The sequence below is a fragment of the Oncorhynchus mykiss genome, chromosome 5, assembly GCF_013265735.2.
Source record: "Oncorhynchus mykiss isolate Arlee chromosome 5, USDA_OmykA_1.1, whole genome shotgun sequence".
NCBI lineage: Eukaryota > Metazoa > Chordata > Actinopteri > Salmoniformes > Salmonidae > Oncorhynchus > Oncorhynchus mykiss.
The window spans coordinates 68,867,595-68,895,492 of NC_048569.1; the positions used below are offsets into that span (position 1 = coordinate 68,867,595).

The window sequence follows — 27,898 nt, forward strand, 5'->3', positions numbered from 1 at the left end:
CCAAACGTCCAGCACGGTGCTGGGCTGTAAGCACAACCCCCACCTGTGGATGTCGGGCCCTCGTACCATCCTCATGGTGTCTGTTTCTGACCGTTTGAGCAGACACATGCACATTTGTGGCCTGCTGGAGGTCTCTGGCAGTGCTCCTCCTGCTCCTCCTTGCACAAAGGCGGAGGTAGCGGTCCTGCTGCTGGGTTGTTGCCCTCCTACGGCCTCCTCCACCTCTTCTGATGTACTGGCCTGTCTCCTGGTAGCGCCTCCATGCTCTGGACACTACGCTGACGGACACAGCAAACCTTCTTGCCACAGCTCACATTGATGTGCCATCCTGGATGAGCTGCACTACCTGAGCTACTTGTGTGGGTTGTAGACTCCGTCTCATGCTACCACTAGAGTGAAAACACCGCCAGCATTCAAAAGTGACCAAAACATCAGCCAGGAAGCATAGGAACTGAGAAGTGGTCTGTGGTCACCACCTGCAGAACCACTCCTTTATTGGGGGTGTCTTGCTAATTGCCTATACTTTCCACCTGTTGTCTATTCCATTTGCACAACAGCATGTGAAATGTATTGTCAGTGTTGCTTCCTAAGTGGACAGTTTGATTTCACAGAAGTATGATTGACTTGGAGTTACATTGTGTTGTTTAAGTGTTCCCTTTATTTTTTTGAGCAGTGTATATCAATCAGTATGGCGACTAGTCGCCATGCTGATTGATATACACTGCTCAAAAAAAATCGAAAAAAAATAAAAGGGAACACTTAAACAACACAAAAGCTAAACCTAAGTCTAGATATACAGATGTACACACAATTTTAGAAGAAATTGATTGGGAAAGTGAGACAGAGATTGTTGGAGGATGATTCATTTAGGTAGCATAGCTTTGATTCCCAAATGGAGGAATATTTTTTGAACGGAGAGGACATCGTTTGACTGGTAAGTTCTTCTCATGCTAATGCCGTTGTTTGAAATTAATAATACACAATATTTGTGATTATTTACAATTTCAGTAGCAATATATAAAAATTTAATGAAATGTGTAAAGTACACGTTGGCTATACATTGTGGGTGGGGGTGTTTGTATGTATGTGTATGACCCATAGCCTAGGTTTGTGTGGATTAGTGGGAGCATGGCTGAGATGCGCGTCTGCCGCTCCACCCCACCCCACCCCCATGTGAAATAGCCTATTTGAGGCTGTTGAGGGGAGGTCAGGCCCACAACAATGGCAGATCTAGCTGAAATGTCATAATATAAAACAGACAGTAGATCTAGCAGGTCTATAATAATATATTCAACCTTATGTTCCCTGTACTCTATACAGTGGGGCAAAAAAGTATTTAGTCAGCCACCAATTGTGCAAGTTCTCCCACTTAAAAAAGATGAGGCCTGTAATTTTCATCATAGGTACACTTCAACTATGACAGACAAAATAAGAAAAAAATCCAGAAAATCACATTGTAGGATTTTTAATGAATTTATTTGCAAATTATGGTGGAAAATAAGTATTTGGTCAAAAACAAAGTTTCTCAATACTTCGTTATATACCCTTTGTTGGCAATGACAGAGGTCAAATGTTTTCTGTAAGTCTTCACAAGGTTTTCACACACTGTTGCTGGTATTTTGGCCCATTCCTCAATGCAGATCTCCTATAGAGCAGTGATGTTTTGGGGCTGTGGTTGGGCAACACGGACTTTCAACTCCCTCCAAAGATTTTCTATGGGGTTGAGATCTGGAGACTGGCTAGGCCACTCCAGGACCTTGAAATGCTTCTTACGAAGCCACTCCGTTGCCCGGGCAGTGTGTTTGGGATCATTGTCATGCTGAAAGATCCAGCCACATTTCATCTTCAATGCCCCTGCTGATAGGAGGTTTTCACTCAAAATCTCACGATACATGGCCCCATTCATTCTTTCCTTTACACGGATCAGTCGTCCTGGTCCCTTTGCAGAAAAACAGCCCCAAAGCATGATGTTTCCACCCCCATGCTTCACAGTAGGTATGGTGTTCTTTGGATGCAACTCCGCATTCTTTGTCCTCCAAACACGACGAGTTGAGTTTATCAAAAAGTTATATTTTGGTTTCATCTGACCATATGACATTCTCCCAATCTTCTTCTGGATCATCCAAATGCGCTCTAGCAAACTTCAGACGGGCCTGGACATGTACTGGCTTAAGCAGGGGGACACGTCTGGCACTGCAGGATTTGAGTACCTGGCGGCATAGTGTGTTACTGATGGTAGGCTTTGTTACTTTGGTCCCAGCTCTCTGCAGGTCATTCACTAGGTCCCCCCGTTCTGGGATTTTTGCTCAACGTTCTTGTGATCATTTTGACCCCACGGGGTGAGATCTTGCGTGGAGCCCCAGATCGAGGGAGATTATCAGTGGTCTTGTATGTCTTCCATTTCCTAATAATTGCTCCCACAGTTGATTTCTTCAAACTAAGCTGCTTACCTATTGCAGATTCAGTCTTCCCAGCCTGGTGCAGGTCTACAATTTTGTTTCTGGTGTCCTTTGACAGCTCTTTGGTCTTGGCCATAGTGGAGTTTGGAGTGTGACTGTTTGAGTTTGTGGACAGGTGTATTTTATACTGATAACAAGTTCAAACAGGTGCCATTAATACAGGTAACGAGTGGAGGACAGAGGAGCCTCTTAAAGAAGAAGTTACAAGTCTGTGAGACCCAGAAATCTTGCTTGTTTGTAGGTGACCAAATACTTATTTTCCACCATAATTTGCAAATAAATTCATTTAAAAATCCTACAATGTGATTTTCTGGATTTTATTTTCTCATTTTGTCTGTCATAGTTGAAGTGTACCTATGATGAAAATTACAGGCCTCTCTCATCTTTTTAAGTGGGAGAACTTGCACAATTGGTGACTGACTAAATACATTTTTGCCCCACTGTATATCTGTTTATTATACCTGTTGATACAGGGCTCATATGTGAAACTATTCTAAATGAACATTTTCTTTCACAGTGACACTGACTCCGAATGGGTGCCCCCAGTGCCAAGGTGTCCATCCCCCCACTGAATCTGGTTCATCCAGCTCCTGCCACAAGTGGTGTTCATCTGCCCACATTTATTTCTGCAGGCATGGATCTGCCTCAGGGCCAAAAGGGCACAGCATGGAGGCGTCGCTGTGTTCTTTGCTAAATGAAGTCCCCCATCACCTGCACCACATGCTTGGTGACCCTCTGCTTTACAGCAGAAAGAGACTACTTTGGCACCTGGTATCAGCAGCACAATATTGTGTAGAGGACTGAGGGTCTTCCAAAGACACTCATTTTGGATGTTATCATTCTGAAACTTTGCACAAGTACTGTTGCCCTCTTATGTTTTTCACTGAAATTATCCCCATCATCCTATCTGAATGTTTGTTTTGTCTTGTTCATTTTAAATATGATACAACAATAAAAATGAAAAAACGTATGTTTTTTTCATTGTATTATCTAAACCAGATCTATTGTGTTATATTATCCTACATTCAATTCACATTTACACAAACTTCAGAGTGTTTTCTTTCAAATGAAACCAAGAATATGCATATCCTTGGTTCTGTGCCTGAGCTACAGGCAGTTAGATTTGGGTATGTCTTCAGGCGGAAATTGAAAAAAGTAGGGGGGTAGCTGTAAGCGGTTAATACATTTTGAATTCAGGCTGTAACAACAAAATGTGGATTAAGTCAAGGGGTATGAACACTTTCTGAAGGCACCTAGTATCATGTCCTGTTAACCTGTAAATTATACTACTGAGACCAGCTCCTCTACTGTTACTTACATCTCTGGCTTTGCCATAGAAGGCCTCTTGAGATGCTGCCTCCAAAGTACCAATGAAGAACACTGGATGACATTCTCCGTACCTGCAACACACACATAGGAGATTGACCCATAAAAAAGAATGCATGGATCTTCCACATCGTTTAAGAAGCACAGGCCCCTTAAAACAATAGTAAATACGTACCTTGTTGAAAATTCAGCAGTAAAGTGCAGTAAGGCATCACTTTCATTCTCACTATTCTCTGGCACTGCAGAGAAAAAAACACATTAGCTTGATAACAATTAAATACCAAATCAACCTTTTTGAATCGAGTGGTAGCATCATGCTAAGTGAGGTACGTACTCAAGGCGGCTTTCCGACAGCCTGTAGAAGACCCCATACCGAACATCTCTGATTCGTCCACTCCAAATTCAGACGCATCCTCAAAGTCATCCCCCTCGCTGTCGCTTACCATGTGGACATCTGCGCACTGTTCAAACATATTCACTTCAGTATTGTTGACCTATCAAACACAATGAAAAATGTAAAACAAAGCCAAATGTACTGTGTGTTGCTCTACCTCTTCTGTGGGCTCCTGGTTGTTGGCTGGTGAGGACCTTCGACACACACTGAGGTGATGGCAGGGGTAGCTGATTCCAGAGGCAGCTAGTGTCATCTAAGGACAGAAACATATATTTTTTTTTACAATAAAATCTGAACAATGCATTAACATTCTATAAGGAGGCATAAAGGCAGAAAGAGATCCAAGTTCCACATTCACAGATAAACCATTCTGACTTTCTGTTAGGATTAGAACAAAACATTTATCCAGACTATTATGAGGAAGCCCAGAATAAAATGTACAGGCATGGTTTATGGACAATCTAATTAAAGACGGGAAATGTCACCAACCGCAGCACTGGAGGGACTCATTAAAGACGGTCTATACGGCTGAACCCAATGGGATAGGGTAAAGATAGAGGCAGGTGCCATGGAAAGTGATGGGGCCCCAGCACCCATCTTTCTAACTATGCTACTCACTAACCTGCTCTCCCTGAGAGAGTAAGGGATTATCAGTGTTAAATCGATAATGCAATGTCTTAAAAGGCTTTCATTTCAAGTATGGGGCAGATGATCTGAACCTGACCACAACATCCTACATGGCCCACTGAAGACAAGCGGCAAATTAATAAAAGCATTGTCAAAACCTAGCAGAAATAATCTCTACTTAATACAGTATTTTAGTCTGTTCATAATCAACGTTAGCAAGCCAACTCATTCACTACAATTCAAATAAAGTAAACATGTATTTACCTACTGGTTCATCGTTTGAGAAAACAACCTTATGTTTATTGCAAACAAGTGCTATAGTGGCATTAACTGGAGGTTTAACCCTAATGCCGTGATTGACACGGACAGACAAAAGGGAAAGTCCCTGGCCGTCAACAGCAGGGGGTGGCAATCTTTGCTATTGTCAGGTCCTCTAGCCAACAAAACCAGTTGGTAATTGTTGAATCAGGACCCGATTACATGTAACGGCAATTGAGTTTCAAAAGCAGAGTGACTGCCGGAGTTTTCCACGTCTCTTTTAAAGTAATTCAGCCAGAGAAGAGTAACCACTAGTCCTGATTTGCTGGATGATAAAAACAGAACATATACAAATATAGAGAGAGCCATCATTCTCATTTGAATCCACTGTTAAATTACTATTGGCGCAAGAAATAAGTCAAATTCCCACTTGCTCAACAGGAAAAACAGCAGAAAAACAGTATTCCCTGGACAAATAAAGCATGAGCAATATCCTGCTGTGGCCCATAGCTATTTCCCTGCTGTGCAGCACAGTGCCTTTGGAAGATGCAGGAAAGCCGAGTCCGTAAAGTCATGTGACCATCTTCTTGTCATGGTCTTCCCATTTGGCCTCGTTAGTTCCGCTGCCCACACACAAGACAGATTGTGTTTGTCTTTCACAACTAACTTAAAGCAAATGTACTTTAAAATAAAACGTATTAATAAAGAGGCAGGACTAGGCTGCCATGGCTGGGACAGCTGAGTGCAAGTGTTAATTAAAAGCATTAACACTTACACTGAATAACACTGGAACACCTAGGAAGAACACTTAGCAGAATTGCCAGACATGGTTCATGTAACAAAAATACTCCCACACTAATTCTTTAGCAGGTTAAGTATTATTGTATAACGGTACAATTCCTATTTTCTCATTAGCCAAGTTGATCTTATTAAATCAAATGGAAGTGGATGGAAATATCCTTGACTGTAAATTGACTCTGGTTGCCACACTGTTGGTTTGAAAGAACATTTCTAAACAGTGCTCCATAGAAATCCAAGTGCTGTTAAAAAATTATCGACACAGTGGTTTGAGAGGCTGACCCCTTGAGCAGGACAGAGACGAGGGCTTTGAGATGTGAAGGAATGTCTTGCTCTTTTCTCTTGCCTCTCCAATCAAGTGGCAATCCAACGTGAGAATCTTAATGGCGGCTAAGTGGACCCCCTCGACAATAAAAGGTTTCCTCCAAGGCCCTAATATGTGTATAAATAAAGTTTATCACTTCTCTTGTCAATGGGGGACATTGAGGGGAGGGACGACATGTGCTGAAAATCAGAAAAATAAAGTTGAACGGTCATCCAAGCCAAGCTTTGACCCCGTGCCTTCCACTGATGCTGCGGGATAAGTGCAGCTTCCCAGCTCTGTGGCGGAACGCTGTGGGGCACAGGGGAGAGGTTAACCCCCCCCACTGACCTTCTCCTCCATCTCAACACAAAGAACAAGCTCCTCTTTTTTGGATTCTTTTAATTAACACTTGCACTGAAGCTTCTAAGCATTGGGGAGCGATGCCAGGAAAGAATTCTCTCTCTGCCCCCCTTTGCCGCCTCTCTTTCCCGCTCTCCCTCATTCTCTTTCTGTTTCTTTTTTGTCTGGGCAGTGTTTGGATTAGGTCTCTGGCTGTGAGTGTGAGATAATTATCACTGACAGCTGCACTGACAGTACCCAGAGCCCCAATACCACCTTGTTCAACAACTCTTTGATAAAGGGGGACAACAGAGCCTGAGAAAATAAAGACAGAAGAAAAGAAGCCCCACCCTAAACACCTGTTGGTCTCTTATAGGTTCTTCCTTGCCTGTTTACAGTATGTCATTCCTGATTAAGATCAGGGGTCCTGCACCAAGTGTTTGAGGTTCACACACCAGCTTCTCCACAGAAAGTCATAGTGTTGAAGGAAAATGCTGCTGAAATCAACAGCGGGGCATTTCACTACTATGCTCACAGAGCAGGGGATCCAAGAAGTGACCAAACAAATGAGGAACATTCTGGAGATGGGGAGGGGACTTATGCATTAAAGCCCTCAAAGTAGCAAATGCATTTGGTCAGAGGGAGATGGATAGAGGCTGAGCCTACACAGTCTCTCTTCCATGCAGCGCATGTCCTCCTCACTGAGTCTGGCCCCACTGAATGTTACCTGAAGACAGCAATCACACAGGGGGCTCTTTCTTGGCTTATCACTGAGCCCTGTCGCTACGGCAACCAGCAGGCCCCAATAAGCCTGCATGAGGCTGTCAACCAGAGAATCCATTAAAAACCAGGAGGAGAGGAGCCGGGCTCAGAGCCCTCAGAGTGACTGCATTAATACATTAGCAAACACCGTGAAACACTGGATAAATGTCAGCAATTATGGCTTAAGAGAAAAAAGCAGAGTCTAATAAGGATGTCTCACTGTCTGTCAATCACTCCCACAGGTGCAGGACCGCTCTGTCAATCAGAATGGCCAGAATACTTGCCGCTTGGCTCGGCTTGTTTCCTCAAAGGAGTAGACGAAAGTGGTGGTAATAAGGAAGTCTCACAACAGATCAATCATCTTTCACACCAAGGGAGTCAGACAATGGCCCATTACCTCAAGCAACAACTGTTTCTCCACAATGTGCCTTTTGTTTTTTCAACTCAGCTAACCCCAAAAACTTTTGACTGCACTGCCCCTCTAATGATATTTCCACAGAGAGGTCAGAAAAAAACTCAAATTGTGAAATTATGATAATGCCCTTTTTGTGTAAGAGTCATTTGAATTATTATTATTATTATGTTTTTTTAATACAGGAATTTCAGTCTGTTCAGCTGAGATGTTTTTGGCCCAGATCATCAAAATCTGATTTAGACCAATGGTCAGTCATCTTTTATTTCCATATGTACCCTCCAACTTTCAAGGGGTAAGCTCTAGAGCAGGGGTCTCCAATATCAGGTGTGGAAGATTAGGGTTGGAGTGAAAACCTACAGGACAGTAGCTCTCCAGGAACAGGGTTGGAGAGCCCTGCTCTAGATTCTAGACAATCCTATCCGCCATTCAGGGTTGTTAATGTAAACACATGACGACACTGGAGGGGCTTCCGAGTGGCACAACGGTCTAAGGCACTGCATCTCAGTGCTAAAAGTGTCACAACAGACCCTGGTTCGATTCTAGGCTGTATCACAACCAGCCGTGAGTGGGAGTCTCATAGGGCGGAGGCGTCACACAATTGGCCCAGAGTCGCCCGGTTTGGACGGGGTAGGCCGTCATTGTAAATAAGAAATTGTTAACTGACTTGCCCAGTTGAACCTTTATTTAACATTTCAAATGGCAAAAGGAGGCACAGGGAAATACATTACAAAAAGTTATTATTTTCAATACACATGACAGTGATTTAAAAACAATCATTTTAAGACTGCATGGGGACTTTAAAGCATCAGCTTCATCATAATCTAAGGCACCATGGATATAGGCTAACACTGCCAAATGAGCATTACCCTCTTGTTTCTGTGGCCAGGTTGCTTGCAGTTCCCTTCATCACCTTTTATATTTCACATCCTTTTCATTTTTAGTATCAAATTACCTCACTGAATCATATTGCCAACCAAAACAAGAGGTGCTTCTTCCTGCTCCGATTTAAATTTGATGTAGGCTAACACTTTGTAGATCAATACCCAAAGGCACGGAATCAGGGAGGTGAAGTACCAAAACCAATCAATCACTTGTTTCTCCACAGGTAAGCTCCTACCACATTTGGCTTCTTGTACAAAAAAACTAAACAACCTAACAATCTTTGAAGATGACGATTTCTGAGTGTAAAGCACAGTTATAAAATAAGCAGTAGGTAAATAAGTTAATCAATTAGCTCATGTTTAATTAGACAAATCTAAGCCTTGGATGTGAAAACTGTATTTTCAACCTCTGCAAGGCTTTAAATAAAAATGCGTCTGGGTAATTGGTTATCAAAAGGCAGTGGGTGTTGGAGTGGCTGGCAGAAGTGGTGCCCAGCTGAGCTTGTGAACTGATCTTTAACTCCAGAGATGCTCCAGCAGTGTACAAAACTGTGCACCACAAATATAAAGGCCTGTTATCTAACAGTATGCATGTTTGTGTTGTTTATCTGTCTGAAAAAAACATAGAACGTAGACAAATAATTTCTGACGTGGCTTAAATTGGGTATTTAATTATAAAAACAGCCTGGTGACAATAAAACCTCTAAGTTTGAACAATATTGATCCCTAAATTGAACAACAAATGATTACACTGTAAAAAAGAATTCTGACTTTCCCCCCACTAAATATTAAGTGAGTGCATTGAATGACAAAAAGGCTGAAAAATAATGAGAAAGTAGTCACCGATTCTGACTCCTTGAAAATGTAATTTCAAACCCTAGCTGCCATGTTTATTGGTACAAATCCCCAGAGATGAGGCGAGGTTAATGAGATATGCAATGGAAGAGTCAGGCTGGCATGCAAGGGCTTTCTCTGTAGTGCTCAGAGACATTTCAATAAGGGTTTGGGCTGGAGAGGCCTAATATTGCAGTCAATGCTTTTAATATCTCCTCCCAAGAAACATGGGAGCAGTGAGCCGCCTTAGCCAGGCTATGGCCAGGCACATTGCTATGACCTAAAGCCACTTTCTATTCATCCCCAAGCCACCTAAGAGCTTTGGTCGAGCCAAGACTCATTGACAAGCAGCCCACCTCATATTCCGGAATATTGTGGGTTCCAAAGGGCCGTGGGTGAGAAGTGATAATGTACACTTTACTGTGGTTTCAGGTTGGACTTGATATCTTGGCTAGATTGGCTGTCTAAGGAAAGAGATGGATAACAATTAAATAGATCCATATCAGTGCTGTATATGGTTTGTGGTTTGAGAGGCTGCCTTTGGCCACTGCGCTTTACATTAAGGCACACAAAGAGCAAACAATTTAGAACAAAAAAGAAATATAACCTTTTGTCTCAGCTTTCAGGAAAATAAACGGTTGCAATGTACGTATTTGCTTTGACAAGAGAGAAACCAAACGAGACATAAAAGCTCCACTTAAACAAAACAACAAAAGATGCAGGGATTGTTAATTCAATTTGCCAAAGTGAATATTTGAATGTAGATGGTAGATGGGAAAAGAGAGGGTTGCCATAAGAACCACACAACATTTAGAGAACAGGTTCTCACCAGGTGACCACACCCTGTACTACATCTAAAATAGAAATGTCATTGTAGATTTTAATCATGATCAGAGCAAGAAAACCCAGTTCAGGGTAGTAAAGAGGATGCCATAAAATAATGGAATATGAGGTAATACTTTAAAACAACAGCAAATATAAAAGTTGAAGAGCCAAAAGAATGTGTATGGAACAACCCAGTTGCACAATCATCCATAAAATTAGCATGGGAACATACAAGCTGTCAAAGAAGGGGGGGGGGGTTGGTCGGAGTTCCTCAGGGCTCCGTGTGATGACCCCGTCTGATCACTTTGACTAAATTTAGCTGAATGGCTGAACGGTGACCCCAGGCGGGAGAGGTCAGTGACACTCAATGACGTGAGCTTTAATGTCCACAGATAGAAGAACCCTGGAAACCCCTGCAGACTGTCCTGACATTTTAATTAGTTTCTACCTCTTACTTTTAGACTGGACAGATGGTTTCAGCACTGAAAACATTTAACAGTTTCTCTCAAACCGAGATTCACTACATGTAAAATAGGCTTTTATCAAGCCTTCATGGAATAAACTTTAACCCGGGTCTTTAACCTTCTTAAATCAAAATATATTCAGTAAATGAAAACATGGGTAACATATTTTCCTAATTTATGTAAGACTGCTGGTGAACAGCAGCTATAAGGTCCAAAGACAACATGGAAATGGAGTGGTGTTCCCAAGTCCAAGCCTGAGAGACATGTGTTTTTGATCCTTACCGAATCGTCAGATGCCGCAGCAGGCCAGCCCTCCCATTGTTGGTGTCGCACTGGGATGTTTGTCAGGTCTGAAACATTCCTTTTCACCTGGAAAGAAAGACAATGGCAAATAATTATTAAATCTATCATTTCAGATTAAAACATGAATACTTTTAATGGAAATCCTGAAGAAAATAACTGCAAATATCAGTAAGTAGCCTATACCGAACTATAACAGTAAACACATCATGAGAGACAACATCATTGGTGTGTCGGCATAGCTTTGATCATCTCCCGTGGAGGTGTGGAAAGGAACAACAAAGATGGAGGGAGGGCACAGGGCATTGGACAGAGAGAAAAAGCTGTGTCATCTGCATTCCACATATGCCTTGCTTAATGCACAGAAACACTCAAATGAACAGTATTTCTCTTCTCCCATTCTTGACCGGTGTATCTGCACTTAATATTCCGTGCTTTTTAACCATTAGCAGCGTCCCACGAGCACCAAGCTCCCACCATCCCTGCCCTGATGGTTTAAAGCACAATGCCAGCCTGATGTGCGCAAGGCGAGGGTGATCAAAGCTAGTGTCGCCTGAGTGCTGGATTCTAGCGCATTACCCCTGCAGAATGCACTACCCTGCAGGGGTAGATACTGATGCTGAGCAAACTGGCCATTGTGGTGGAAAGCTCCCTCCACACACAGCCAAATCCTCCAACACTCAGAGGGAGAGATGTATCCTTGCCGAGACGGCGGTCTCGTGCCCACAGATGGAGTGCTTTTTTATGTTGAATAAAAGTCTACAATTCTGCAGACGAGTGTCTGTGTTGAGGTCTGTGTTACTTGGTAAGAAGCAGACTGGCCTGAAAATGCCTTGGTAAAAGTTTAGACAATGCGTGGCTGACATGGGATCACGATATTCAAACCTCATTCTCTCGCCAGTCCCAAACACACACATGCACAGTGCCTTTCTTTATGAAGTGGAGTGGGGTCAGGCCGGGTGGCCAGTGTTATTACAGAGTGTAATATCTGTGTTTGACCAGAGGGCTACAGGGATTTCTCCTCCTAGCGCTGACCGACAGGCAGGCATAAACACTAGCACCCAGCTGTAATTAAGCGTCTCCAGTCAAAGGTTAAGGCAGCCTTAGAGAAACAACAAACTAATGCCCATAAAGGAGGTCCTGGTGGCTGCAAGTTGGAAACAGCACCTTAACCAAACCTATTCTATCAGATTTTACGAGACGCATTACAATCTCCTGCTTTAATGACGGTTTTCCCTACCACAACGTATCCACATACTCTAACACGTGCATAGCAGACAGAACAGGAAGGCGAGCCTCAAAACCAACAAGAAAGTTGACAGAACTGTGAGAACAGTTTCTAAAAGTAAGATGCACAACATGACCAAAGGTACGTGGATACCTGCTCGTTGAACATCCTAAAGGTGTTCGATGGGTTGAAGTCTTGGCTGTGCAGGCCAGTCAAGTTCTTACACACTGATTTTGAAAATTGGAACCCCGACCTCACTAATGCTCGTAGCTGAATGGAAGCAAATCCCCGCAGCAATGTTCCAACATCTAGTGGAAAGTCTTCACAGAAGAGTGGAGGCTGTTATAGCAGCAAAGGGGGTACCAACCCCATATTTATGCCCATGATATTTAAATGAGATGTTAGATGAGCAGGTGTCCACATACTTTTGGTCATGTAGTGTATACACGTCAGTCCATAAAAAAAGTGCCATAAAATGTATTTATTGAAACCATAATATCAACTGGTTAAATAAGATGGTGCAACGCAATCTTCAAAAAGGCAGTAACCTCAGCAGTGGTGCTTGCTTGTAGAAGCCTATGGATGTGCAATGGCTTAACAAAATAAGGTTAAATTTAGCAGACAAGACACCCATATTTCCTGAGCCCTCACAGTCAAGACAATTATTTTATAGTAAAAAAAAATAATAATAATGAAATCACAAAAAGAACAGAATATTTTTCCAAATGAATAAAGAAAAGTGGTGATGCACATTTCACATCTGGACCAGTTAAACTCTAAAATAATTATTATTTGAAACAGGGTGATATACAGATGTTCAATTTACAAAATTCTGCCTGTTCTTTGACATTTTCTTTGGCCTATGCTTAATAAATCCAGTCCATTTAGAATGTGTTAAAACTGTCATTTGTCAAGGAATGTAGCTTGTGTACCATTAGTTATGTGTTTTGAAAGGCATTTATTTCTGTAGGCCTAACTGGAGCTCGTGCGCGCACTCCGCACACGTGTGTGTGTGTGTGTGTGTAGGGAGCAGTTGGAAGGCAATTGAGTGAATGAGACACTGAGGGGGAAAAGTAATTTAGGGAGAAGAACGGTGTGATGCTTGGCTTGGTTTATTTTTTTTGTGACCCACAAATGCACATGTACTAATGGAACACTAGAGTCAAAGAAAATTAACTAGGTCTTCAAGACAACATTTCACTTGCCTGTTCCGGCACCCACAACTCACATCCACCAAAAATGTTAACAGTATTTCTGGTTAAAGATGGAAATTTGACGTCCGTTAAAGTACTCATGCCCATCCCTAATTTGGAAAGAACTGAATGAGCAATTAGGCTAATTATGTTTGCTTATAACAACCATCTTGACCAATTCTCTCTGAAGCTGCCCTAAAATCAATATCAACATAAGACCAGGATTCCTTTTTTATCAATATCTGGCTAAATAGAACCAGCATTAACTATTCATGATGATTTTATGCAATCTATGTACTACAGCCTTTTGCTAGGCATTCCAATTACAAATCTCATTAAAATGCCAAATCGCCCAGCTCAGCTTTCACCAAAGCAACCTACCATTACCACTGCTGACGAAAGCGATATTACAATTCACTTTTCAAAAAAGCCCATCACATTACTAGTAAGGCCAGTTAGACACATACTCTGATAACAGTGCTGTCTAATGCTGCCCCCTGTCTGCCAGAGAACTGTATTTACTTTGAGAGCAGCTTGATTAGGGTCTCACTTCACCAGATACATTACATTAAAATCACACACAACTTGTACCATTTCTTAACATGTAGCCCAATCCCCTTTATGTAGAATATTTAGAATGGTACATGTTAAGAAACGGTACAAGTTCTCAGATTATTATATTATAAATAAATATCTGGGCATATGGATTGATTAAAAGTTATTTAAAAAAGCATATGGATAAATGAGTTGAGTTGAATAAAAAAAATGGGCTTCTTTAGAAATAGACTATGCCTCTGCATGAACAGGAGAAAACAGATAATTAAGTCAACTTTCCTGCCAGTGCTGGGCTTCAGTGACACCATTTATATGAATGCAGCTGCCACTACACTGAAACCACTAGATGCAGTTTACCACAGCACATTTCCCTTTATTACAGGGGACAGGTTGAGTACACATCATTGCATCCTATATCAGAAAGCAGGCTGGCCCTCTCTTAAGTCTCGTAGATTGATACACTGCTCTCTTTGTTTATAAAGCCCTCTTAAAAACTTCCGCAGTACCTTAGTTCATTGTTAAATTCCAGATACACGAGTCACCAAACCAGATCACATGGATAGCCAACTATAAATATACTGAACAAAAATATAAAACCCCAACGTGACAATTTCAAAGATTTTACTGAGTTACAGTTCATATAAGGCAATCAGTCAGTTGAGATAAATTCATTAGGCCCTAATCATGACTGGGAATACAGATATACAGCCGTTGGTCACAGATACCTTGAAACAAAAAGGGCGTGGATCAGAAAACGAGTCAGTATCTAGTAACCTTTTGCCTCATGCTGCACAACACATTTCCTCCGCATAGAGTTGATCAGGCTGTTGATTGTTGTCACATTCCTCTTCAATGGCTATGCGAAGTGGCTGGATATTGGTTGGAACTGGAACACGCTGTCGTACACATCAATCCAGAGCATCACAAACATGCTCAATAGGTGACATGTCTGGTGAGTATGCAGGCCATGGAAGAACTGGGGCATTTTCAGCTTCCAGGAATTTTTTTGGTGTAACCACCGAGTAAGCCCACTTTGGCACTAAAATCAGGGGATCATGCAAGCTTTACTCTGGAACCAAATAAGATGGATTCTGTTTTTCCAAGATGCAGAGAAAGCTTGTTATCTGAAAGCCATTTACTGATATTGGATAACTCTGCACTAAGGAGCTCTTTGACCAAGGCTTTGTTCTTATGGGACACCAGTAGAGTAGTTACCCATAAAAAAAACCGAATTATGAGAGCAGGCTGATTTTATCGTTAAATGTACAGTAGGAAGAGAAGTGGACCAAGGATGCTCCTCTGCGGGACTCCACAGCTGATCCCTTTCGCACTAGAATGTTTTCCTTTAACATCCACCATTTGGTCCTGCGGTTAAGACCAAGGGCTTTTATCTTGTAGTGAATGATACTATGGTCAACCCTGTCAAACGCCTTGTGCAAATCCACATTCCACAGAAATTCTAGAGGTCCCGCTGATCTCTATGGAATTAGGTAAATCTGCATTTGGTTATTTTTTTGCACCCGTGGATAGAATGATCTGCAGAGCTCTCTGCACCTTGATGCTCTGGAGTGGGGTAGTAGTTAATGGAGGACCTCCTTGTTGAGGAATGGGATTGCTGTTAAATTGCTTGCAAATATTGGATGTTAATATTACATTGTATTTGTAAATTTTGTATACATGCATGGTTCCCTATGCAAAAGATGCCTTGTCTCAATGGGATTTCCCTGTTAAAATGTAAATGTTTAAATAATAACAAAAGGGCTGTGACTACAAAAGGTAATAGCAGTTTGAGACGCAGACAATGAAAAAAAGTTTGTGACAAATGCTTTGAGGCGGTGTCATTTTACGCAAGGATATAGATAGAAAATGAATTATCCACTGTAATAACACATTAATATATAACTTAACCATTTTTAACACACAGAAAGCCCTTCCCTGCTGTTAAGGCTGAGACCAGCATGTACTCAATATCACAGTGCTTGGGCAACATACACAGAAACATTAATGATCAAATCATTCTAAATGCCAAGTACTAGTAATCCTTGGCTGGAGCAAAATCAAAGAGAAGAAAAGGTTGCCGTTAAACAGTCACAAGCTCTCCAGCACCAGATGCCTTTCATTCAGTCTCTCTCCCCCCTTTCTTTTCTGTTCTCCGTTCCTCTCTCCAGCTGCAGAGTAGAAACGGCAAGGGCTGGAGAAATCCCCCGGACAACTCTTCTGATCACGGACACTCCAGACCCATCGGCCATCACTATTCTACCCGCCACTTTCCTGGCAAACATTTGCACTCCAGCTTAGCGTACCCCCACATTTTGGCTGTGAATGCCAATCAGAGCCCCCGAGGACGAACTGTGGTGAGCGAGGAGAGCAGGGAGCCGTTCCCTGGGAGCCACAAGGCAAAGCCAGAGCTTTTGGCAAAGACAAACAAGAGGACAGGACTCTCCCCATTGATATGCATAAGCAGAGACCATCGGCTGGTCTTCAACTAAGACAAAAGAGGATGAGAAAGATGGTTTGCACTGGGCTCCCTATGTGGCGGTGTTGGGGACAGAATGGACGAAAGGGGGCTGCATCTTTGAATACGGTGTTGCTTCTTTGTTGCCTTCTTATTTGATCATTCAGATCTCCATGACCGCAATACAATCGCTTCCATTAGAACTTGTACTTGGCAAGTCAATTAATAGACAGCCAACTAAATATTTCCCCACACTACTTATTCTTAGAATTTCATGAAGTATTTTATGAAGTATTCCAAAACCCTTTGATGTTCTTTAGGCCTGGCCCTTGACGATACAAATAGCAGTTTTCCACCTGTTTATGAAACATCACCTGCATCTTTCATTCTGTTCTACAGGTTTTGGTGCAAAAAATAAAATGCTAAATAAAACTGTCAATGACCAAACAGTAAATATGTGCCCAACACGCAGTGAACCACAGATCAATGTACGGTGGTAAAGGTGCTGGGCCTCATATTCTCTTTTGAGGGAACAGAATGCCTAAAGACAAGCATGTGGGAGGACATGGAGGACTGTTTGATTCTGCTTTGTCCCCTCTCCTGCTCCCCCACCAAGCTACCAGCCCTCTTCCTCTTTTCTTTTCCCCACTCTTCACAACAGGGACCCCTCCCCAGTGTTTGTAATCCCAGCAGAAACACTTAAGGTTCACAGTGGGTGCTCATCAAAACCATCTGCCTGAGGAAGGGGAGAGGACACCCTCACGCCGCTGCTGCTGTATTAATCTCTTCAATTAGCACCATTACAAACCCGTAAAGTAGGCTGATTACAGTAATGGTCACCAGCGCCATACAGGCAGCAACACCAAGAGCAGGGGACGCTGGGGCCCAGGAAACCAATCTAACCGATGCACCAGCAAAACACAACGGTCTGTCTGCAGTCAGACTAATTATGAGAGACAGAAACAATAACCACTGGCACTTTGGCGTCGCTAGAGTCACCAGTAGTGGAAATTCTGCCTTTGACATGAACAGAATAGAATGAAAACAACTTTACTACAAAGGTGAAACATTTGTACTTGAATATCATCTTGTTTTTTATCAGTCAGTGCCTTGGGACTGTAAGAGGTCATTGCCAACTCAACATTCTTACTTGGTCCCAACAAACTTGATTCAAACTTCAAAATGGAGGCTACTCCGAGTGAGTTACATACCAAAGTATCGCTCACATTGAAGAGGGATTTCAGCGACACCGTCAGTCCATGGGGAGCTTATTACACTTAACGTGGACCAGACTACCTGCTGTGAATAATTAATGGAGCCATTTCAGATTACTCTGCATATGCTATTAAAACAAGAGAAAGAGGATGAGGTGTGTCCTTATAATATAACCATTTTTTTAGTCCTCTGAGCTAACTAAGTGGAAACACTAGAGGCTAAAGCTGCAATGGATGAAAAGAGAGCAACTGCAGTGTTTCCCCTAGGATTTTCTCAGCATTGGCGGTAAAGTTAGTGGTGGGGGGGGGGGGGGGGGGGGGGGGCAATGGTGGCCATCCTATTTGTATTTATTAAGGATCGCAAGCAGAAGCTACTCTTCCTGGGGTCCAGCATCATTGAGACAGTATTTTAGATAACACTTTTCGCAAGACATTAAGTAATGGGGGCGCTAGAGATCAAGCTATGGAAAGGACATGTTTTGTTAGAGCACCGCTCAATTTTATTTATTTAAAAAATATATATTTTATCAGGCCTCCCGGGTGGCGCAGTGGTTAACCTCTTGGTGTTAGGGGGCAGTATTTTCATTTTTGAAAAAAAAACGTTCCCGTTTCCCAAAACTGTAAAGTTACTGTCTGAGTATAACAGAGCTGATGTTGCAGGCTGAAGCCTGAGAAAAATCCAATCCGGAAGTGCCCCAGGTTTTGAAAGCGCTGCGTTCCAATGACTCCCTATATGGCTGTGAATGTACCATCAACGAGCTTACGCTTTCTACGTATTCCCCAAGGTGTCTACAGCATTGTGACGTAGTTTTACGCATTTCTGTTGAAGAATAGCCGTATGGGGGCACATTGCGTAAGTGGTCACATGGTGGCTCCGAGAGAGATTCTCGCGTAAAGTGCAGAGGTAGCCATTACTCCAACCAGTCCTAGAGAAAAAGGAATTGTCCCGACGGATATAATATCGAATAGATATTAGAAAAACACCTTGAGGATGGATTCTAAACAACGTTTGCCATGTTTGTCGATATTATGGAGCTAATTTGGAATATTTTTCGGCATTGTGGTGACCGCAATTTCCGGGCGATTTCTCAGCCAAATGTGAAGAACAAACGGAGCTATTTCGCCTACAAAAATAATATTTTGGGAAAAAAATGAACTTTGGCCATCTACCTGGGAGTCTCATGAGTGAAAACATCCGAAGTTCATCAAAGGTAAACGATTTAATTTGATTGCTTTTCTGATTTCCGTGACAAGTTTGCCTGCTGCTAGCAAGGCATAATGCTATGCTAGGCTATGATAAACTTACACAAATGCTTGTCTAGCGTTGGCTGTAAAGCATATTTTGAAAATCTGAGATGACAGGGTGATTAACAAAAGGCTAAGCTGTGTTCCAATATATTTCACTTGTGATTTTCATGAATAGGAAGATTTTCTAGGAAGATTTATGTCAGTTGCGTTATGCTAATTAGTGTCAGATGATGATAACGGTCCCGTTCACGGGCTGGGCGTCACTACAGGTTAAGGGCGCTGTACTGCAGCGCCAGCTGTGCCACCAGAGACTCTAGGTTCTCGCCTAGGCTCTGTCGTAACCGGCCGCTTCCGGGTTGGATGCGCGCTGTGTTAAGCAGTGCGGCTTGGTTGGGTATCGGAGGACGCATGACTTTCAACCTTCGTCTCTCCCGAGCCCGTATGGGAGTTGTAGCGATGAGACAAGATAGTAGCTACTAACACAATTGGATACCACAAAATTGGGGAGAAAAAGGGGTAAAATTCAAAAATAAAATACATTTTACCCCCTTTTCTCCAATTTCATGGTATCCAATTGTTGTTAGTAATTACTATCTTGTCTCATCGCTACAACTCCCGTAAGGGCTCGGGAGAGACGAATGTCGAAAGCCATGCGTCCTCGGAAACACAACCCTACCGCACTGCTTCTTAACACAGCACATCCGAATATTTGGGATGCAGGAGGACACTGAGAAAGGGAAACCCATTGAATTTGTTTCAGAGCCAATACCAGCATTGCTGGAGAGTGAACACTTCAAAACACCCATCCCAATCGACCGCGGACACAGATCACAGGCAACGAAGCCGGCCAAGGGCGCACCACCAAGGACATTCATTGCACGACTGCACTCTCTCTAGACCAGGGAACTCATTCTCAAACTGGCTAGTCAAAAGTTCCCCCTTAACTACAAAGGAGCCAGGGTGTCTTTCTACCCAGATCTTACTAAGGGGGTGAGGAACCAACAGAAAGAGTATGATGAGTTGCACAAGAAATGCAGGGCGGCCAACATGCGACATGGATTCCTCTTCCCAGCCTGGTTTAAGGTGACAGTCGAGGGATCAACAAGTACGTTTGACAAAGAGAGGTTGACATGTTCTTGTCAAGCAAGCTCCCTGGCTGAGGATACAGAACTGCTGTGTCAACCAGCAAAGTGGCTTATCGGAGGCCAGGAATGTGTTTGAATTTCCTACTGATGTCTTTTTGATCAGAAGATCAAAGATTGGGACTTATGTTGGATGAGATGTTATTGCTTATACAGCATTGTTTAGCCTATCATGTTTTAGTCCCAATGTGAGAGTTAAGTGTAATCTAATATTTGTTTTTATATGCAGAGCCTATAGATGCCGAGTTAGTTCAGGCACCCTAATATTTGTGTTAGTCAAGGAGTGCTTCGTTTGGTTAAGTCACTCAGTAAGAGGACGTGTGTTTCATGTTTACTTTTAGTACAGGTGGCATGACAAGTTCCCACACGGTGGGATGTTTTTCGTTTGGGTTTCGTAAGACAGCAACAATTTGCTCTAAAATAAGAAATGCCAAAGTGACCAGGCACAGAGTAGACCTGGTGGATTAAAGATAGTCAGTTGGAACTGATGGCATAGGTCATGTCGTGAAAAGAGCTAATGTTTTTACTCATCTTAAAAAGATCTGGGCTCTGACAGAGTGCTTCTTCAAGAACCTCAATAAAACAGTCGGCTCAAGCCAAAACTATGAGTCAGCTGGATCGGTCAGATATACCAGTCTAATTTTGATTCAAAAGCTAGAGGGGTAGCAATCCTGATAAGGAAAAACATTCCTTTTATTTACCCATCCTCGATTTCAGATCCTAAATGATCAGTATATTATTGTGTCTGGTACACTGAATTCGATACTAATAACCTTGGTCAATTTATATGGACCCAACGTCGATGATCCATTATTTTTTCAAACGATATTTAAGGCCACACCAAATATCTCAAATACAAGTGTTATTGTTGGAGGTGACTTTATCTAAAAGAGGATCTAATGTACAGTTAAACAGTTATCAAGGCACTTCAACAATCAATCAAATGCCAGTGTCAGTCTAAATACATTGATGACAACCCGTAACACTGTCGATATTTGGAGACTAATGCCCATCTATTGGGTGGCTCATTCTTTGTCAGTTCATAAGTCATATTCCATCATTTACTTTTTTTTGTTGGACTCCAAACTAAATTTCAGCAGCTGCGTCGGTTACACATCACCCGATTGTAATTACGGACCACTCTCCGTTGTCCATGGTGCTGAAACTCGACAATGTGTCTGCGACCGTGGCGCTTAGACGCATACTTGTTGAAAGATGATACTTTGTCAGTGCTTGAAAGAGCAGATAGCTTTATTCACCCTCGGAGCTAACGACACGGGGGATGTTGACTACTCCACCCTTTGGGAATCTCTCAATGCTGTGATTAGAGGTTACATTATTTCATATACATCAGAGAGGAAGAAACACGCCAATACGAGGCTGAAAGAAATTGAAAGAGTTTGTGGAACAGGAGGTTTTATTACAAATTCCTCGATTGCAGTCCTTGCGAATATCAAAGTTGAAATATGAATACAGTACCATCCTGTCGAAAGGGGTGGGCTCTTTACTTGCTAGAACACAACAAAATTATTTTGAACTGGGTGAAACACCACATTGATTATTAGCAGGACAGGTAAGGCATGTACAGGCATCTAGAACCATTCATAAAATAAGAGACAATGGTAAAATAGTAACAGACCCGCAGGATATTAATAAATGTTTTGTGCAGTTTAACTCAAAGCTATATCAATCGAAATGTGATGCTACTGATCCAAACTATGGAACGCTTTCTCACCGAATGTGAACTTCCTAATCTAGACAGGGGGGCAGCTGCTGCACTTGATGCTGGGATAACTTTAGAGGCGATTAACACAGCGATAGCACAATTTCCAAACACCAAGGCACTTGGGCCCGATGGATATGTAATAGAATTCTATAAGTAGTACTGCACCAGTCTAGCTCCACTTATGTTGCGAATGTTTAAACAATCCAAAGAAAATGCCAAACTCCCACAAACACTGTATGAGGCTACTATAGCACTGATCTTGAAAAAAGATTCCACAGAGATGTTGTTTTCTTATCGCCCCGTGTTGTTGCTCCCCATAGAAAATAAAATGTGGATTAAGATATTGGCAAACCGATAGAAAAAAATGTTTGACATCATACACCCTGACCAGACAGGTTTTATTCCAGGTCGACATATATACTACAATTTGAGATGCCGTTTCAACGGAATGTATCATGATCATAAAGTTGAGGCAGTGGTAATTGCTCGACGCAGAGAAGGCGTTTGATCAGACTGAGCGGAAGTATGTCGGTTCTGGAGCATTTCGGGTTTGGAAAGGAACGTATTAATTGGATAAGAATTATTTATGCACACCCAATGGCATCCGTGGTAACCAATCAGGAGATGTTGCAGTCATTCCACCTGTTCAAAGGCTACCGACAGGGGTGCCCAATTTTGCCTGCTCTCTTCACTATAGCCATGGAACCCCTTGCTACTCTCATTTGTGTATGTGCCGATATAGCTCCCGCTAAAATAAGACACGTAGAACAAAATTTCCCTCAATGCAGACTGTTATTTTGTTTTTATCCAAGCCTAAAACTTCTATTCCCCCTTTAACTTGATGAATACATTTGGCTCCTTCTCTGGCTACAAGATACACTGGCTACGAGATACACTGGCAAAAAAGCAAATTGATGCCAATATCACCGCCTGTGATTATGCCATTTCTGCAATCTACCCCATTTAGAACAGTGATGGACAAGTTCAAAAGCCGTGGCATCAGTAACAAAACTTAAATCAGCTATTGAAAACGAATTGGGAAATGAAAATTGATCAGCTTAAACAAAAACAGATTTTTGGAGAACTCTGCCTTTCTCCTTGGTTGGTCGTATAAACACTCAAAATGGTTGTCCTACCCAGGTTTCTTTACTTCTTCCAATATCTACCCAATTTCATACCAAAGCTATTTTAAGAAACTGGATTCAATAATAATTCCATTCTTATGGGATAACAAGGCAGCCAGAATTTCAAAGAAGCATTTAAGAAAGTACAAGTTACAAGGGGGGTTTTGGCCTTCCTCACTTTAAACTGTATTATTGGGCTGCTAATATGAACATTGTGTCTTTCTGGAGGGAAAGTTGAACTGGGATCTGACAGAATGATATGCCTTCATGACTTTTGATTGAGCAGACCTCCGGTCAAATGTTCCTCACTCCCTGCACTTGTTAACAGCCCAGCATGTGAAAAAAGCCACTTTTGACTCTAACCCAGACATGTCACACTCTTGGGATCTGGAAACAGATTCTGTATTTTCTTAACATACCCACTGTATACATTGACAGCCCGATTTGCCTGAATCATGCTTTCCACCATGCATTGGATAATATGGTGTTATCACAGTGGAGAGAGAAGGGGCTCACAACAAATCGGTAACACCCAGAATTTGCCACTGGCGCCCTGTGTTCTTCATAGATGAAAGCAGGTTCACACTGAGCACGTGACAGACGTGACAGTCTGGAGACGCCGTGGAGAACATCCTCCAGCATGACCGGTTTGGCGGTGGGTCAGTCATGGTGTGGGGTGGCATTTCTTTGGGGGGCCGCACAGCCCTCCATGTGCTCGCCAGAGGTAGCCTGACTGCCATTAGGTACCGAGATGAGATCCTCAGACCCCTTGAGAGACCATATGCTGGTGCGGTTGGCCCTGGGTTCCTCCTAATGCAAGACAATGCTAGACCTCATATGGCTGGAGTGTGTCAGCAGTTCCTGCAAGAGGAAGGCATTGATGCTATGGACTGGCCCGCCCGTTCCCCAGACCTGAATCCAATTGAGCACATCTGGGACATCATGTCTCGCTCCATCCACCAACGCCACGTTGCACCACAGACTGTCCAGGAGTTGGCGGATGCTTTAGTCCAGGTCTGGGAGGAGATCCCTCAGGAGACCATCCGCCACTTCATCAGGAGCATGCCCAAGCGTTGTAGGGAGGTCATACAGGCACGTGGAGGCCACACACACACACACACACACACACACACTACTGAGCCTCATTTTGACTTGTTTTAAGGACATTACATCAAAGTTGGATCAGCCTGTAGTGTGGTTTTCCACTTTAATTTTGAGTGTGACTCCAAATCCAGACCTCCATGGGTTGATAAATTTGATTTCCATTGATAATTTGTGTGATTTTGTTGTCAGCACATTCAACTATGTAAAGAAAAAAGTATTTAATAAGAATATTTCATTCATTCAGATCTAGGATGTGTTATTTTAGTGTTCTCTTTATTTTTGTGAGCAGTGTATAACACCTAATATGATTATTTTTGTATGCTTGAGTTAAGTTTTGGCCTCTAAATATGCTATCCCATGCAACAGTACAATGAAGGTCAATGTTAGTATCTGCCGTCTTTTTTATTTGTTCTTTTTTTATAGCCCATAATATAGCCCATAATAACAAAGCAAAAACAGGTTAAGAACTGCTGAAATACTGAATAGTGAAATAGCACATTTACATAAGTGTTCAGACCCTTTACTCAGTACTTTGTTGAACCTCCATTGGCAGTGATTACAGCCTTGAGTATGATGCTACAAGCTTGGCAATGTATTTTTGGGAGTTTCTCCCATTCTTCTCTGCAGATCCTCTCAAGCTCTGTCAGGTTGGATGGAGAGCCTCGCTGCAAAGCTATTTTCAGATCTCTTCAGAGATGTTCGATCGGGTTCAAGTCCAGGCCACTCAAGGACATGTCCCGAAGCCACTCCTGCATTGTCTTGCCTGTGTGCTTTGGGTCATTGTCCTGTTGGAAGGTGAACCTTCACCCCAGTCTGAAGTCCTGAGCACTTTGGAGCAGGTTTTCATCAAGGATCTCTGTACTTCACTACATTAATCTTTCCCTCAATCCTGACTAGTCTTCCAGTCCCTGCTGCTGAAAAATATTACCACAGCATGATGCTACTACCACCATGATTCACTGTAGGGATGGTGCTAGGTTTCCTCCAGACGTGACGCTTGGTATTCAGGCCAAAGAGTTCAATCTTGGTTTCATCAGACTAGAGAATCTTGTTTCTCATGGTCTGAGTGTCCTTTAGGTGCCTTTTGGCAAACTCCAAGCGGGCTGTCATGTACCTTTTACTGAGGAGTGGCTTCCGTCTGGCCACTACCATAAAGGCCTGTTTGGTGGAGTGCTGCAGAGATGCTTGTCCTTCTGGAAGGTTCTCCCATCCCCACAGAGGAACTCTGGAGCTCTGTCAAGTGACCATTGGGTTCTTGGTCACCTCCCTGACCTACTTCGATTGCTCAGTTTGGCCGTGGAGGCCAGCTCAAGGAAGAGTCTTGGTGGTTCCAAACTTCTTCCATTCAAGAATAATGGAGGTCACTGTGTTCTTGGGTACCTTCAATGCTGCAGAAATGTTTTGGTACCCTTCCCCCAGATCTGAGACACAATCCGGTCTCTGAGCTTTAAAGACAATTCCGTCAACCTCATGGCTTGGTTTTTGCTCTGACATGCACTGTCAACAATGGGACCTTATATAGACAGGTGTGGGCCTTTCCAAAGCATGTCCAATCAACTGCTTTTACCACATGGGGACTCCAATCAAGTTGTAAAACATCAAGGATCATCAATGGAAACAGGATGCACCGGAGTTCAATTTCAAGTCTCATAGCAAAGGGTGTGAAGAAAATGTGGTAAATAATGTTGTTTTTTTTAAACTGTTTTCGCTTTGTCATTATGGGGTATTGTGTGTAGATTAAGGAGGGAAACAATTATCTAATCAATTTAAAATATAAGACTAACATAAAATGTGGGAAAAGGGAAGGGGTCTGAATACTTAACAAATTAACTTACCTACAATACAAAATCCATGTGTATGTGTGGGTAGTGTGTGTGTCTTACATGTGTATCTGTGCACATGTCTCTTCACAGTACCTGCTGTTCCATAATGTGTATTATTATCAGATTCTACTGCTTGCGTCAGTTACCTGACGTGGAATAGAGTTCCATGTTGCCATGGCTCTACGCAGTACTACGCGCCTCCCATCGTCTGTTCTGGACTTGGGGATAGTGAAGAGACCTATGATGTCATGTCTTATGGGACATGCATGGGTGTCCGAGCTGTGTGCAAGTAGTTTAAAAAGATAGGCTGAATGCACCGAGCTGTCAACACTTCTTACAAAAACAAGCAGTGATTAAGTCAATCTCTCCTATACTTTGAGCCATGAGAGATTTACATGCATATTATTAATGTTAGCTCTTCTTGAACATTTAAGGGCCAGCCGTGCTTCCCTGTTCTGAGCCAATAGTAATTTGAGGTCCCTCTTTGTGGCACCTGACCACATGACTGAACAGTAGAACAGGTGCGACAAGGCCTGAGGGCGCACACACGCACACCTTCTAGTAGGCTTAGATTGAAGATATGGCAAATAGGAGTTGCAATATCATCCGCCATTATGCTCAATAATTTTCCATCCAAGTTGTCAGACCCCAGTGGCTTGTCATTGTTGATTGTTGTCTATCATTTTTTCACCTCTTCCACAATCACTTTACGGAATTCAAAATAACGCTTGTCTTTCAGAATTTGATCAGTTATACTTGGATGTGTAGTGTTAGCATTTGTTGCTGGCATATCATAGCTAAATTGGCTAATCTTGCCAATGAAAATATAATTAAAGTAGTTGGCAATATCAGTGCAATTTGTGATGAATGAGCCATCTGATTCAATGAATGATGGAGCAGTTTGCCTGTTGGCCCAAAACACAATTTAAGGTGCTCCACAGCTTTTTACTATCATTCTATTGGCTGCAGAGGTTTTTTTTTCTTTCTTTCTAACATCCTACAATTATACACGTTGCTTTTATACTATGAGTGACTCAAACATATGATCAATGGCCCGATTCCATGACATTTGAATTTTAGATTCTCCGACTGTCTAGTTATTTTGGTGATTAAAAAATAAAATTTCTCCCCAATGTTGCTTGCCAATTTGTCCTCAAACAGCTTTTCGGACATTTAGAAAGTCACTGGCTGTGTGGACCTGATAGATGGGCAATCTTGGAGAAGTTATAACTACCAACTCTATTGAGGTGCTTGCAGTAAGCAAACAATGCACCACAGCTGTGTGTAAAATTTGAGCATTCATGTAGAATATTGATATTAATTCTTATTGCAGCAACATGGCTGAGCAAAACTTTGATTGCAGTTAGCGGTTATTAGAGTTGTATAGTCAATTCAAATATTAAAAAATGTTCCTACTCAGTGATGGCAGTTATGTTTTATAAGAACTGTAATATCAATCAAACCTTACAACTATCCTACTGGAAGTAGGCCATATCTTGAAGAACTTTCAGCACTGACAGGACATTATGTGAAGAGAGGGAGACCCACCTCCTGTATGGTTCTGCTGCCAGGGAAGTTGAGGTTGTAGTCTCTCTGGGCTTCACGGTGGCTGATGACAAGCAGGAAGTTCTGATTTAATGACTCCTGAAGAACGCTGGAGAAGGAGGAACAAATAAAACAGAGTCAAGTGGAGAACAAGCTGAGACTAGTCAGACACTTATCCCTGCAGTGAGATGGCTCCCTGTGTCTCCCCTGGGGCTCGTGCCCACTCCTCCGTCTCTGTCCAGACAGGCCTGGTGCCGGGTCCCTCTTCTGCTCAGCAGCCTGCTAGCCTGCTCCCTGAGACCGCATGTGGTGGTCAGGACACAGGGCCACAGCAGTGACATCACACACACACTTACACAACCTGTTCACAGCCCCCTCAACATTGCTCGTCTGGCAGACAAGTCAATGTATTGATTTGTCAGACTGATTTTTCTCAAAGTTGCTCCTATACATTGGGCCAGAGTGGTTTTTAAGGGCAGACAAGTGGAGAGTTCTAGGCCCTAGCTTGCAGCTATGAGCAATGACTGAGGATGTGTACAGTACAGGAAGACACTG

The 27,898-nt window shown here is 42.5% G+C and overlaps 1 protein-coding gene across 1 annotated transcript in view; it reads right to left on the reverse strand.

Moving 5' to 3' along the window:
• Positions 1-27,898, reverse strand: part of faf1 (Fas (TNFRSF6) associated factor 1) — an 81,218-nt gene that overhangs the window by 37,180 nt on the left and 16,140 nt on the right. Inside the window, exons 7-12 of the mRNA XM_021604036.2 lie at positions 27,347-27,452; positions 10,969-11,055; positions 4,337-4,432; positions 4,120-4,246; positions 3,961-4,024; positions 3,778-3,859 (exon numbers count right to left, since the gene is read on the reverse strand). Of these exons, the coding sequence (XP_021459711.1) occupies positions 3,778-3,859; positions 3,961-4,024; positions 4,120-4,246; positions 4,337-4,432; positions 10,969-11,055; positions 27,347-27,452 (562 nt within the window). The remainder of the gene's footprint in view (positions 1-3,777; positions 3,860-3,960; positions 4,025-4,119; positions 4,247-4,336; positions 4,433-10,968; positions 11,056-27,346; positions 27,453-27,898) is intronic.